The sequence below is a fragment of the Sorex araneus genome, chromosome 4 (genome assembly GCF_027595985.1).
Source record: "Sorex araneus isolate mSorAra2 chromosome 4, mSorAra2.pri, whole genome shotgun sequence".
NCBI classification, from domain to species: Eukaryota; Metazoa; Chordata; class Mammalia; order Eulipotyphla; family Soricidae; genus Sorex; species Sorex araneus.
The window spans coordinates 39,715,976-39,730,604 of record NC_073305.1 but is presented as its reverse complement, the minus strand read 5'-3'; the positions used below and the strand labels follow the sequence as shown (position 1 = coordinate 39,730,604).

The 14,629-nt window shown below is 38.8% G+C and overlaps 1 protein-coding gene across 1 annotated transcript in view; it reads left to right on the top strand.

Moving 5' to 3' along the window:
• Positions 1–14,629, top strand: part of ULK4 (unc-51 like kinase 4) — a 575,532-nt gene that overhangs the window by 172,128 nt on the left and 388,775 nt on the right. The window contains exons 23-27 of the mRNA XM_004614546.2: positions 1,639–1,772; positions 3,263–3,384; positions 3,556–3,612; positions 14,208–14,259; positions 14,358–14,452. Coding sequence (XP_004614603.2) covers positions 1,639–1,772; positions 3,263–3,384; positions 3,556–3,612; positions 14,208–14,259; positions 14,358–14,452 — 460 coding nt within the window. The remainder of the gene's footprint in view (positions 1–1,638; positions 1,773–3,262; positions 3,385–3,555; positions 3,613–14,207; positions 14,260–14,357; positions 14,453–14,629) is intronic.

Below are 14,629 nucleotides of genomic sequence, written 5' to 3'. Positions count from 1 at the left end.
TCATAAAATGATGGAAACCTCATTTCTAAATTTTGCTCATTTCTAAGAAGTCTTGTGCTCTGAATTCTTCCAGCAGTTGTGGTGCTTTCATGCCGATTTACTGCTGTTTTCTCTGCACTTTGACAAGTGTCAAGTATGTGTTAGAGTGTGGCTGGAGCTCTAATCAGTGTCCAGTTAACAGGCTATTAACTTGCTTATATGGAACTTCATTTTTTTTTTATTTGGGGTCCTCCATGTACTTGCTAATTGACTCCCAAGTAAGAATAACTAGAAAGGCAAAATCATGGGTATCTCAACAGAGAACTACGTACTAACTATTTCAGCATATTTTGCATCTCTGTAGTGTGTAGTAAACTCCCTGTCTCTAGTAGAGAGTGGGAGATGGTTGGAAGTTTTCTCTGGGAAGTGTTAGTTGGTGAAGTGAGTGAGAACCACAGAACTGGAGGGGAAGGAGGGTGCAAGAGAATACAGGAGGTAAATTGCTATAAGAGGACTTTTACAGGATCAAATTAGTGAGCTCATGCTCCTTTAGAGAGTTGAGGGGAGTGGGAACTCAAAATCCAGCCAACGGGATAAAATGTGGATCTCCACCTTTTCAACAGCACCCTAAATTGTTTCCACTGATGCTTCAGTTTGTTCCCTACTCTGATTTGAAACAATTCATTTGGCTGTTTAAAGACTGTTGATGGTTTCAAGAAGATAAAGATTTACTAAAAGGCTTATCTAAAACTGAGAGACAAAATGACATGTATAATCTCTGTTAAAATAGTGTTTGCTATCTGTGTCAACCAGTGCTAACATGAAAAGTTTCTTTGGATTCATGTCCAAATTTACTTTAAGAACTGAAATTCGGGGCTGGAGCGATAGCACAGCGGGTAGGGTGTTTGCCTTGCACGAGACTGACCTGGGTTCGAATCCCAGCATCCCATATGGTCTCCTGAGCACTGCCAGGAGTGATTCCTGAGTGCATAAGCCAGGAATAACCCCAGTGCATTGCCAGGTTTGACCCAAAAAGCAAAAAACAACAACAAAAAAAACCAAAAAAAAAACCCCTGAAATTTATGTGACTTGCCTGAAGTTCCAATCAAGTTTATTATTAATGATGAACGCAAAAGTACAGACAATTTGTTTAACTTTGAGTCTTATAAACACCACCAAGAGCCCTCCTGTGTCCAGATGCCTTTATGCCTTTCATCTTCATCTGAATAATGTGTCTCTTTGTGAGCCAAGGGCAAATTAAATCAGGGCATTGTTTTTATTACAACTTGGGCTAAGATGTTCAAAGTTGCCTTCTATTCTTTCTGCATTAATGTTCAGTGGGGCCCTAAATCAAAACCCCCAACCAGGAATTATTCTTGGTGTTGCTCAGGGACCATATGGAATGTCAGGGATTGAACCCAGGTCAGCTCTGTGCAAGGTGAGTGCCTTACCTGCTATACTATTGCTCCGGTCCCAGCACTCAGATTTTTTTTTTTTGAGGGTAAAAAATGCACTGTGCCTGACACGTTGCTACAAATCTGAATGTCAGCATGATTGGGATGGTGCCCCCAGGAAACATTTGCCCTGGTGGCCTTGTGGGACAGATGCGATCAGCTGCTTTATCTCGAGCAGTAATCTTTTGTACTTTCCTGTGTGTAGACTGGTGATGTACATCGAGAGAGACAGCAGAAAGACCTCTCCAGGCAAGGAGCCACAAAGCGGCAATGAGTACCTGTCCAAATGCCTGGACCTCCTCATCTGTCACATTGTGCAGGAGCTGCCACGAGTCCTGGGTAAATTGGAGTCTCATCCTCAGGCCCTCACTGCCTGCCTCTTTGTGACTTGCCTTTCAGGCATCACCACTTTTTGTTCTTGCTTGTCTGTTTCTGCAGGCGAGTGCCATGACACTTTTTCTTGCATGTGTACGTAGTTTCAAGATTTAAAATATCCCTTCCCTGTTTTTGTGATTATTTTGCATCAGTGATGTGATTTTGCCTGCAACAAGCAGGCTAACAGTTACATTTGGGATATTATCTGTGGGGAACAGAAAATTTTGGAACGTAAGCAAAAAACAACAACAACAAAAAAATCCCCAAACCCATTTTAATTGTTTAAAAGTAAACTTTGCTGTTATTTTAAGAAACTTTACTCAAGATTTTCTTCTATCTTATTCTGAAGAAAAAGATTTTCCCTCAGGTTAGTCTTACTGCTATTAAAAGAATTTAAAAGTGCATGGGTCTTCATATTGGATATGAAAGAATTTTGTTATTAAATTAGAAATTTATTTGGCTTAAAATTTTAAGATGAGATTCTCATAATGAATTGCAAAGGGCATTTATTACAGCTTAAAAAATTTCATCTTACATGGAAATTTTAATGTAGAAATTAAAATAATTATCTATAGAAATTAAATAACTTAAGGAGTGCCTGGATTAACTTTAAATTATATGCCATCCTTTTCCAGCAGATGTAGCTATAAACCAAAAATGTTTAAAATTAAAATTGGATACAATCCATAATGATAAAATATATTTGAACTCAAAAGTTTAGAATGTTGTCAAAGTAATGAAAACCTCTTCATAACTGAGAGTACCATTTTTCACATCACTAATTCTTTAGGAAACTTTTTCTTATAAATGACTGAAAATAAAGCATCTCAAAATTTATTTTGGATTGTTACTGGTGCCCGCTTAAGCAAATAGATGAGCAATGGGATGGCAGTGATATAGTGATACAGTGATACATTAATATTTTAAAATTTCCGATCTGAAGGCCATGATCTTGTCAGTTACTGAGTTTATCATGTGATAAAGTTCTGAGGTCCTCAAGTTTTATCTTTCATTGGACTTATTATTCCATAAGAACTTTCTGGGCTTCATTTCCTTTTACTTTCATTCTGTTATTAAAGCAATTTTTATTTGTAATATGTTCACTTAATTTTTGGATAATGTTCTCCATTTTATAAAGGCAGTAACTTCTGGTTGAAATTCTTTTACTTCCTTCTCCAAAGGAGAAGAAAAAGAATTTTTTTTTAAAAACTGCCATTCCACCATAAACATTTATACATTCTCCTAAATGAGAATATTTCTATCCATGTTATCCCTGAGAGACTATAAATTTCTGGTATAATTTCAATATTTGGGAAGAAAATCACTCTGCATCTCCTCCATTGATTCGGAGATCAATTTCTACATCTGTCTTATTAGTATTCAAGTCGCAACCAAGGATCCTTAAGTGCTTGTGGTCTTTAACCTCGATACTTGCTGTGGGATGTCATTTGCAGGTGACATTCTTAATGCCTTGGCTACCATTTCTGGTCGCAAACACCCATCAACGGTCCAAGTGAAGCAGCTGAAGATGTTTCTTCCACTGATGCCCATAGTGCTTCACCTCGTAACTTCTCAGGTATGGTCTTAGTCAGAAAAGGAGCAACAGCAATTCCTGTGACTTCCTTCTTTGTAAACTGGAGCTGAGAAAAGTCAGCTCAACCAAAACATTTCCCTCTCTGTCTTTTCCCCTTCCTTTCTGGCATATGGCTTTCAGGATTTAATCTGTGGCAACTCTCTCATCACACAGGTTTTTCTACCTCAGGTGGTCACAGAGGAGTTCCTTTTCAGCTATGGAACTGTTCTTGTGAGTAATGCTAAATTTTGCACGTTCCTAATAAAAATGTGGCTATCTTTACTGTTTGTGGAATTTAGTATCAGAATGAGGTAATTTAAAAAAAAACAAGAACAAAAAAAAAAAACCTCTTGGTATTTATTTGTCTCTAGGGATATGACCTTTTTATATTTTTATCTATTGACTGTAATAAAATTTGACATTTGGAGAAAAATACATTCTCTCCTGATAATGTATTTTGTTCAGAGACAGCCCCAAGTAGGGTAAATAAGGCTGTAGAACATTTTCATAGGTTTTCATATTAAACCTCATGAAAAAATTTAATAAAACTGGTGAGACTGGAAGAATGGAAATGCATGATCATTATTTGCTTCAGTTTATATGGTCTAGCTTTGTGTACATCTCTTTTTATGATGCCCTTTCTTTTAAGTTAAGCTCCATTCAACATTTTCTTTAATTTTGATGAGCTGGATCGCTATGTAAAACAAATCACTGTGCTATCTCTTATTTCCATTTTTGCTCAGAGAAATAGTTCTTTTGTGCAGGTGGCGGCTCTTGAATTATGTCACTTTCCTTTCTTGCCTGAAATAGTTACAGTATATGTTGGATAAAATGGGGAGTAATACAAAGGGAAACTGATAATAATAATTAGCGCTGAATGCATATTTCAAAAATGCCATTAGGATATCTAGTTTTGATGAAGCAAACATCTTAATTTGATAATTTGGTATGAAAATGTGATTGCATCCACAAGTGAGAATATAGCTCCCTGGAAGTTTCTTCACACAGTGGACGATGAGGTTTAGAAGAATGAGTGTTAAGCAGAGGTCACTGACTCTCGGTGGCAGTGTGTTCAGGCAATGCTGTAAGGGCCCTTCCTGCTCAGTGTCAAATAGTTATTCTCCTAGTGCCTTAAATTCTGAATTATCCTAAGTATAGCAATTTGGTTGTGCTTTTATGAACTTGAAAATTATTGAATTTCATCTACCACTTTAAATCATCTTTGGATACATCATTTTAGTGTAATTATAATTCTGCATTTATACTTTCATTACATTGACACATCCATGCATAAAAATAGTAATTTTGACTTTGCATGTGATCTTGGAATATTTTGGCATGGTGTTTGGCATAGATATAAGATATAGTATATATAAATAGAATATATATATTAGATATAATATAGATAATATTATATATAAATTATATATTACAGCACAGATATTATATATATATATATAAATTTGTGTTTGTTCTCCCTCATTCATCCATTTCCTGCCCCTGACTTGTCACTTCTCTCTGTTACCTGAATATATTTTAGGGTTTCAAGAAATTATGAAGTGTCCCCAACACAAATGTCTTTATCTAGTATCAGGAATTACCTTTTGGTTCATGTCACACTGTTTAGAAGGAGAGCACCCCACCCTTGGGGATCACCCCTCTCCCTTTCCCACAGAAATGGGCATCTTCTGTGGACTAAGGGGGGTTCTGTCAGGCCTTCTAATTATCAGCACTAGGGTTATGGAAGTGACTTGGTCAATTCAAAGACAATTATGATACCAGACCATCTTTAGCAATTTTTCTCTTAATAGTGTCGCTTCAGTAGAAGAAGTTGTGGTGAGTAAAAACGGTTCTCTTGATGCTCAGTTTCTAATTTGAATCATGGCCATTCCAAGAATGGCCACCAGTTTTTTTTTTTAATAGCATCTGATATTTGACCTTCACTGTGTGCTTACCTTTTTCACACTCACTGTTGATGGTACTAAAAGCAGTACCAAAAAAAAGAGGGGGAGGGAATATATTGACATACTGACTTAGAGGAAGGACCTGGTTTAGTTATCATAGTTTTTGTGATGCTGTTGTGAACTGATGAGATTGGTGGTCGTGACTTTCTTTTTCTTAATTTTTTGGGTCATACCCGGCAATGCTCAGGAGTTACTCCTGGCTCTGTACTCAGGAATTATTCCTGATGGTGCTTGGGGGACCATACTGAATGCCGGGATCGAATCCAGGTCAGCCTTGTGCAAGGCAAATGCCCTACCCTCTGTCTTATCACTCCAGCTTCTATGAGTTAATTCATAATCTATCCAGAAGGCAGCACATGTGTAAAATTACAGAGTCCCTCAGAACCACAAGTGAGGTGCAGTCAATTATTCTGACATCCTACATTTCCTCCCCAGAATCAGAGTTTAGATTCATCATCATCATCATCATCATCATCATCATCATCATCATCATCATCATCATCATCATCATCATCATCATCCTGTTGATCGTCGAATTTCTAGAGTGGTCTCAGTAATGTCTCCATTCATCTTGGCCCTGAGATTTTAGGAGCCTCTCTCTACTTGTCCTTACCAATGATACCACCTTGGAGGCTCTTTCAGGTTCAGGGGAGCTTGTTGTGAGACCCAGCTTGATACTGGTTTTGGCATATGAATACACCATGGGGAGTTTGTGAGGCTCTCCCATGTGGGCAGGAAACTCTAGGTAGCTTGCCAGTTTCTCCCAGAGGGAAAAGTAGGCTATAAGATGTCTCCGGGAGCTTGTTTTTAAATCTCTGGATGTTGGCCATTGGTGGGATTAACGGCGCCAGGGACAGTTTCTGGGTGTGACTGCCTAGCTACTGAAAAATGGGGAATCTGAGCAGAAGAGGCCCAGTCCCTATCCAAGCAGGCTTGGAGGTCTCAGCCCCGGTTCCCACACACTTGGGTTCCTCTGCCAGTACTTTCATGTGTGAGGCTCATCTGAACTGTGGAGAGGGGCCTTGAGCATTGCTGTGGCTGGGCTCCGGAGGTCTTCGGCCACCGGGAGCTCTGCTCAGGGCAGGGAGGGAAACTGGAGCCCAACCCCTCCGTGGGGCCCTGGTGAAGACAGCCAGGTATGCAGGCAAGAGACTCTCTGCCGAGTTTAGATTATCATATTAAAAGAAGACTGAAAGAAAAAAAAATGCTGCATAAGCTAAGGTTTCCTAAACTTATTTGAAATGTTTTTATGGGGCAGGGGCAGTTATAGATATAAATGTTCTGTGGTCCAGTCCCCCCTGTGATCCCCGATCACACAGTACCTCCTGCCTGATTGGTGGAGTGACCAGTCTGTTCATATGGACAAGTCAGCAATAATGTTTGGAAGATTTTACTTGGTCTGCTTGTTTGAAGATAACTTTTTTTCCAAGTTGTAACTAATACAGCAACTACTGTTTTATGGCAGGTCCTTTTTATAAAAAATATATATATATTAATATATGCTTTCATTTTATTATTCAGCTACTCAAGTTTAGTTCCTTTTAGTATCAATCTCTAGTAGCAATAAGCCAAGATATACAGCCTGCATTGGGGTTTGGGGATGGAGAGAAGGGTCAAGGTTAGGATGTGCCCTTCTTCTGGGAATGGTCTGGGAGGGGTACGAACTAGAGGGGGCGTTCTTGTAACCACTGCTTCTTTTTGACTTTACTTCTTTAAAACAATTTTTTTTTAAGGGAGGTGCTGATGCCTCTGAGTGCAGATGAGGAATTGCTCTTGCTCTGCACTCAGGGATCACTCCTAGTGGGACTTGGGGGACCATACAGTGTGCTGGGAATAAAACTCCAGTCAGCTGCATGGAAGGCAAACACCTTCCCCACTGCATTCTCTCTCTGGCCACTGGCATACTTTTTTTTTTCTTTTTGGCTTTTGGATCATACTCAGCAGTGAGGATCAGCAGTTACTCCTGGCTCTGCACTAGAGAGTTATTGTGGTTGGGGGACCATATGGGATGCCTGAGATTGAACCCTGGTCAGCCTCATGTAAGGCAAACACCCTACCTGATGTACTATCCTCTGGTCCCTGGACTTACTTTTTATACTGGTGCAAGCGATACCACAGTGGGTAGGACATTTGCCTTGCATGCGGCTGACCCAGGTTTGATTCCTCTGTCCCTCTTGGAGAGCCTGGCAAGCTACCGAGAGTATCCCGCTCGCATGGCAGAGCCTGGCAAGCTACCTGTGGCATATTCGATATGCCAAAAACAGTAATAAGTCTCACAAGGGAGATGTTACTGGTGCCCGCTCAAGCAAATCAATGAACAATGGGACGACAGTGCTACAGTGCTACTGGTGCCAGCACTTGGTTAGCCAGCTTTCCCTATAGACATTTCCATCTCTTTTTGTTAGAAAAATTCAAAATACTTCTATAGGGGCATGAGTAGAGGAACTAACGTTTTGTAGATAGATTATTTTATTCCCTGAAGGAGAAATGAAATTTTGGTCTTTGTGTTTGAAAGTTTGGGAAATCATTTAACACTGCAAAGCACTGTGGCATTTTCAGAGGCTCCAAGCAGTGGAAGAATGACAAGGGAGAGTTGCTGGTAGTTGCTGTTCTCACTTTTCACTGGTAGAAACAGCAGGTCACCACACCTAACTCTTTACCATAGCAGTACTATCTGGGCAATTTTAGACATCAGCAATCTGGGAAGGTACTCTGGGGAAATTCTAGGGTAAGCATCTTTGTTCTCTGGGAGACAGGAAGCTGTGACATTAAGGAAGTATGTTCAGGAACTCATCATGCGTATTAACCTTTTTAGCCTGTATTTCTTATCCTTTTGAGTATGCTTCTGATTATTGAGCTGAAGACAAAGACTTTGTCATATTATGTTCTAAAGTTCTGGCCCCATTTGTTTACGAAAGTGCAGTGATTGTGTGATTAAAGTTTTCCACCGAAAAGGCCTTGCTGTTCATATTTTGAAAATAAAAGACAAAACAATGTGCTAAAGTTATTCTGATTGATTTTTTTTATCCAAGAATTTAATTACAATTTCCATTAGTATTGAATTTGTACTTATTCTTGGCATTGAGATAATAGTGGAGGAAAAAAAGATACTTTCTGCCCTTTGTATATTTTAAAGTAAGTATGTGTGTCTTGTTGAATTTTTTATTTTAGTTGGGGTAGTTAAAACAGACAGTATATTCTTATATTAAAAAAATTATGCTGTATGCTTATGGCCACACAAATGTCCTTCTAAGAGAACATTTCTACCAACCATGAATCCATACATCCGGTCTGCTGTGGGTGTTCATCTTCACCTTCTTGGGTGCTGGGTGGCCCCAGCCATCCCCTGAGATGCGGACACATGCGTCTCTCACCCGAGAGTTATGCTTTCTGCCCCACACTTCTGAGGACTCTCATTCTAGGCTAAGGGATGTTTCCTGCCCAAATGCCAGGCATAAAAGCTCGCACCTTCTGAAGACAGCCTGTGTATCTGTCCCCTGTGTTGTGGTGCCTGTAGATTTCTGCCTTTTATTACTTATGAATAGTTTGGGTTTGCAGTCTGTCTTTCCACGTTGCTGCTGTCACTTGGCCATTTTGATATTCTTTTTGATATTCTCGTGGGGAATTCTTCTAGCACTTCAGCCTCTCAGCTCCTGAGCCTCCTCTTTCTCCCTGTCTCCTGGAGCCTGTCTGTCCTCCTTGGACTGCCCACGCCCGTGACCGGAGTTTTGCTCTTGCTCTTTCTCACCACTCCTGGTTCTCTGCCTACTTCCTCTGCTCAAGTCTCTAACAGCACTCTGATGCCCTGGGACTTCAATTTGTGTTACCACTTTCCTCTCACCCTCAGGGCTTTGACGGTTTTGTTCATAGTTTTTGTCAGAGCTCTTTACTTTGCTTAAAGGCCTTCGTTGTGCAGCCTTGTGCTGCTGTGCACGCACCAACAACACCCAACACGACTTTTCATCCATCGTCCTCCAGACAATGGATGTTTCACACCTGTGAAACCTTTCACACCTGTGCTCCATCACCCCTCCACAGACCGGCAATCATAAGTAAGGCAGTGGACAGTGGTTCTCAGCCATCCCCTCTATCTGCAGACCAGCTCCACTTCACTGAAGGCTATTGCTATAGCTAACCTTTGTCTTGGTTCTACTGAATTTTCCACTTCCCCTATGCCAGCTTTCAGTGGCTAGCCATAGCTAGAGGAAAACACAGTGTAAACCACTAACTTTAAATTCAAGTGAACTTTCTCTGGTACATCGAGTTCATCTTCCTAATTAATATCTTCTTACCTGGACGGTTACTCATACAGTTCCCTACTCTCTTTGAATATCCAGTAACTTTTACTACTCTCACTCTCGCCTGAGTAATTCCTCTTACACTGAGAAATATATCAAAAGACGTTAAAGTTAGGAATCAATGAAACATTCAGTGGGGACTTTATTTATTTGTTTTTACCTTCTCCCCACTCCTCAGTCCAAGGACATTTTTTAATTAATTAAATGGGAGAAGTATAAGGAAGAAAAAAAGGTTTTTTGTTTTTTTTTTTTTTTTTTTTTTTGCTTTTTGGGCTTTTTTTTTGCTTGGGTCATACCCAGCAATGCACAGGAGTTACTCCTGGCTCTGCACTCAGGAATTATTCCTGGCTGGAATAATCGGCTGCATGCAAGGCAAACACCCTACCTGCTGTGCTATTGCTCCAGCCCCCAAGAAAAGAATTTTTTTAAAGCTTTCAGTTACACCAGCTGAATAACCCAATTGACATTAAAAAAATAAAAAAATAAAACAAAATGCATGTCCGTGGTTAGAGAAGTCCTATAATATAGTAAGGCAGCAAATGAACAATGAAAATGTATTCCACCTTTCCAGATGGAACTTCTGCAGTGATTTCTGCCATTTTTGTCTTAAAAACTTTGTTCCCATCTTTGTGTCCTTATTATATATTCTTTAATTGTATAGGAAGGACCATAGCACTGTGTCTTTTTCTTAGCACATTTATAAGCTTTTAAGTAGACCTATTTTGGCCAGTCACCTCTTTTCAATTTTTTATGCAACAGCAAATCATATTTATTCAGCAAAAGTTATGCATCCATTTTGGAAATTTTCAAAAGCACTTCAGCTATACTATTATAAAAATTTTATATTACCTGCTTTTTATTTATATTTATCTCCTACTTTTTTTTAGTACTTTTGACTTGTTTATAGACTGAAAAATATTCAATGCTCTGTTTTCAATTTTCAATGGAGCATATGTATTTTAAGATTTTCTCTTATTTTAAAGGCATCTTATGTTTGTATATTAAAAGTATACAATATATCCTTAAAATTGTGAAATATTATTATGAGATTTGGAGAAAGTAAAATCACTCATAACTTCACCACACTGAGAGATAGCTGTTGATAGCACATTGTTGTTTGTAGTGTTTTCTATTAATATATGAGCATTTGTGTTTAGAGACTATGAGCTTATGTATATATTCATATGTGAACATATAGGCATACATATGCCATATGTGCATATGACATCAATACATCTGGTTGAGACTATATATATCACATATGTATGTTTTGTGTTTTTCTCCACTTAACATTGTATTATATTTTCCTTTAATCTTGAAAACTTTTTCCCCTCCCGACATTTAAGTGATGTCCTATCCAATTTCTATAAACTATATTCAGTATGTTATCATTTCAGTGAAGTCCAAAAATATCCAAGCCAAAAACACATACTTTCTAAAAGAATGGATTTGCTTTTATTTTAGTCACCGTGAAATTGCAAACTTATTTAGGTTCCAGGCATATAATTTTACAAAACCAGTCCCTTGACCAATGTCCCTTGACTTCCTTCCACCAATGCCCCTCCCCTCACTCCATTTGTCTTCCTCCCAGTCATCTGCTTCTATGAGAGTCTACTTTATAAACATATATGCATATAAATATATGTATATAAATATTTTTATGTATACATATATATCTTGCACTGTGGTTTACAATACTGTTACTGACAGGGTTTCATGCATAACATTTTACACCTTTCAGCGTCCCCTCCTCAGTTTGATGCTTCCTTTCACCATAGATGTTGTCCACCCCCTCCCTGTCCTGTCTCCCAACCCCATCAAGAGGCATGTCTCCCCCTAAATACCAGTTCTCATGTTCTTTTTTCCCATTGTCTTTGGGTATTTGTTATTTCAGCATCAGTCTAGAATCCACAAAATACATGAAGAACTATAGGAATAATATTCCAAATTTTAGATCTCCAAGGTGTTTTCATGACATGTCTTCAATGACAAACACAACAGAATCAAAAAACAAATAAATGTGAGTGCTTCAAGTTAAAGAGTTTCTGCATGGCAAAAGAAACAGGCTAAAACTAAGATACCCAAATGAATGGGAGAAAATATTTGCAGACATCCAGCATTGATATTTAAGATATATAAAGTACTCACGAAGCTTAACATAAACAAAAAGCCCAAAGATTTCTGTCAAAAAATGGAGATAGGAAATAAACAGACACATCTCTGAAGACATAAATTTCTCTAGATTGATTTTTTAAAATAGTACAAGAAAACCTACAATAGCTCTATTATCAGTTTCCCATGTATAAATAGGAAATGAAAATAAATAGAATGTTATACTCACTAAAATCATATGTGGTATGTTTGTAGCATAGCTTTGGCTGGGACTGGGTAGTAAAGCAGATACAATACATTCCATGGTGGGTCCCCAGCACCCCAGTGGTCTCCCAGTCCCTGCCAGGGGTGATTTGGAACACAGTGCCTGGAGTAAGCCCTGAGCACTGCTGATTGTAGCTCTAAAATCAAATAGTAATAGTAATAATGAAAATCATCCAATTATCGGATAATTGTTGCTTGGATCGGAACAGGGCCTCCTCCACCCAGATCTCCCTTTTTCCAGTAGCTAGGCAGTCACACCCACAAGATACCCCCAGCCCATGTAATCTCATCAACGGCCAAGATCCAGAGAGTATAAAACAAAGCAAATGTGGCCGCATGACCTCTTATTCTCGAGTTCTACTTCTCGGAGAACTCGGCAAGCTACTGAGAGTATCCTGCCTGCATAGCAGCGCCTGGCTAGCTCTCCATAGTGTATTCGATATGCCAAAGACAGTAACAACGATGGGTCTCATCCCCCTGATGCTGAAAGAGCCTCCAATGTGGTACCATTGGGAGGGGTGAGTAAAGAGAGTCTGCTAAAATCTCAGGGTCAGGACGAATGGAGATGTTACTGGCGCCCGCTCGAGCAAATCGATGAACAACGGGATGACAGTGATGGGTTTCTTTATATCTTGAATGAGAGAATGAGATCATTCTCAGCAGTATACACTTCTAGGAGATATGGTAAAACTATCAGTCACAAATGATGCATTCATCATCATGGTTATCTAAGGAGGGATGATACCAGGTGGGATGTGGAAATGCATGCAAAGAATTAGCTTTTTGTTTTGTTTTGTTTCGTTTTTGGGCCACATTGTGCTGGGCTCAGGGCTTACCCCTGAGTCAGTGCTCAAGTATCATTCCTGGTGGGCTCTGGGGGACCATATAGGATGCTGCAAATGAACCTGGGTCAGCTGTGTGCAAGGCACATGCCATACTAATCTACTATTGCTCCAGTCTCAGAATTCGCAATGTTTTACTTCTTAACTTGAATGGTTGACTTAACGGTTTTCTTTGTGAAATAAAATCTATATTTATATTCATTTGTTTTTGTTACATTTATTTAAAAAATTCTACTTTTGAGATTCTGTGTTTCCTTTTATTTCTTTTTATTAATCAACTAATTCTTGCTCAAATTGAGTCTTTTATAAAGAAAGGTTTTGCTTTTTTATTTTAAGTAAAAATATGGAGACCTCTCCATATTATCCTTAAAAAACTCTTTTAAAATTATGTTTTAAGGTATAAGAGTTTATAATAGCATTAAAGTTGTTATTTGATCATTGTAGAACTATCCCAGTCCCTATTTAAAAAATTCTCTTAAGATCTTTTAAGTATAACCAGTGGGTCCGAGAAGATACATTTTCTATGCTAGGATATTACTTGCTTAATTTTCAAAGGGTTAGTTTATGTTTTATTTGCTATGTGTTATCCTGTATAGAGTGTATCTGTACTGTTCTGTGTGCTAGGGGCAAGTGCTCCATTGTCTGTACACCTCACTAACATGGATGCTCTGCCTTGTAATTGTTTGTAATAGCAGTGGGTGTTTCACTCACAAATGTCCGAGAAGCCTCTTCTGTTCTGTGGCATTCAGGGACCAGGAAATTCAGCCAAGGAGCTCATACCTTAGCTGCTGAGGTCTGCCTGTCCGTCAGCACTGGCATCTTCCTGCAAAGGGAGGCACAGGCAACAAAAGAATATGGGAGCCTATTGGGCTGGACTTGGGAAAAATGGTACCTCCAAGAGACTTAGAGGTGAAACAGGACTTACACTGCTACTTGCTGGTGTGATGGCATTCAGGGAAGCTTAATGACGGTCTCTTGAGTAGGTGTCACCATCACTAACTTGTGTGATGGGGATAGCAATGTTACTGGAAATGGTTATGTATCAGTGGCATTATCCTCACTTTTTCAGGTTGACTTTCTTGGCTTTTATTACTATTGAATACATTCCCACATGAATTGTCAATGATAGTGATTTATATGCTTAAAACTATGGTTTCTGATATCTAAGTACTATGTGATCGTATCTTTAAAATGTGCTTATAGTATTCATAATGCATAGGTATTTAATGCCTTCTCTGAGTTATTTCATGAAGGACAATGATTGTAATTTTGGGCGAGCATTATCTATGTTTTATTTCATAGTTATTTTGAACTCTCCATTTATTGAAATTTTAATTTTTTAACAGAATCATATTTGGTCAATAGACTGCGGGGAAACCAACATAGAAGGAGCTATGGGTGAGTAATCCATGGGACATTTTACATATTTGAGGGACTTGGACAATACGGTCTTTAATGTGCAAGCTCATAGCAATAATAATAACCTGTATTCCTAGGACCTACAGCATCTGAAGAATTTATCAAGATCACGTTGTCGGCTTTTGAAGCAATAATACAGTATCCTATTTTGTTGAAAGACCATTGCTCCACGGTCAGTCCTGGCAGATTTTGAAAAAGTTACTTTCCTCTTTACTTGGAAATTTTGTGTATAATATAGTTTAGATATACTTAGCCCATGTATATTTCTCTTGGGAAATATTTTAAAAAGTTGCCTCATTCTATCCTCCAGGGATGAACAGAGGAAATCCCTTCCTTCCTTTCAACTAAT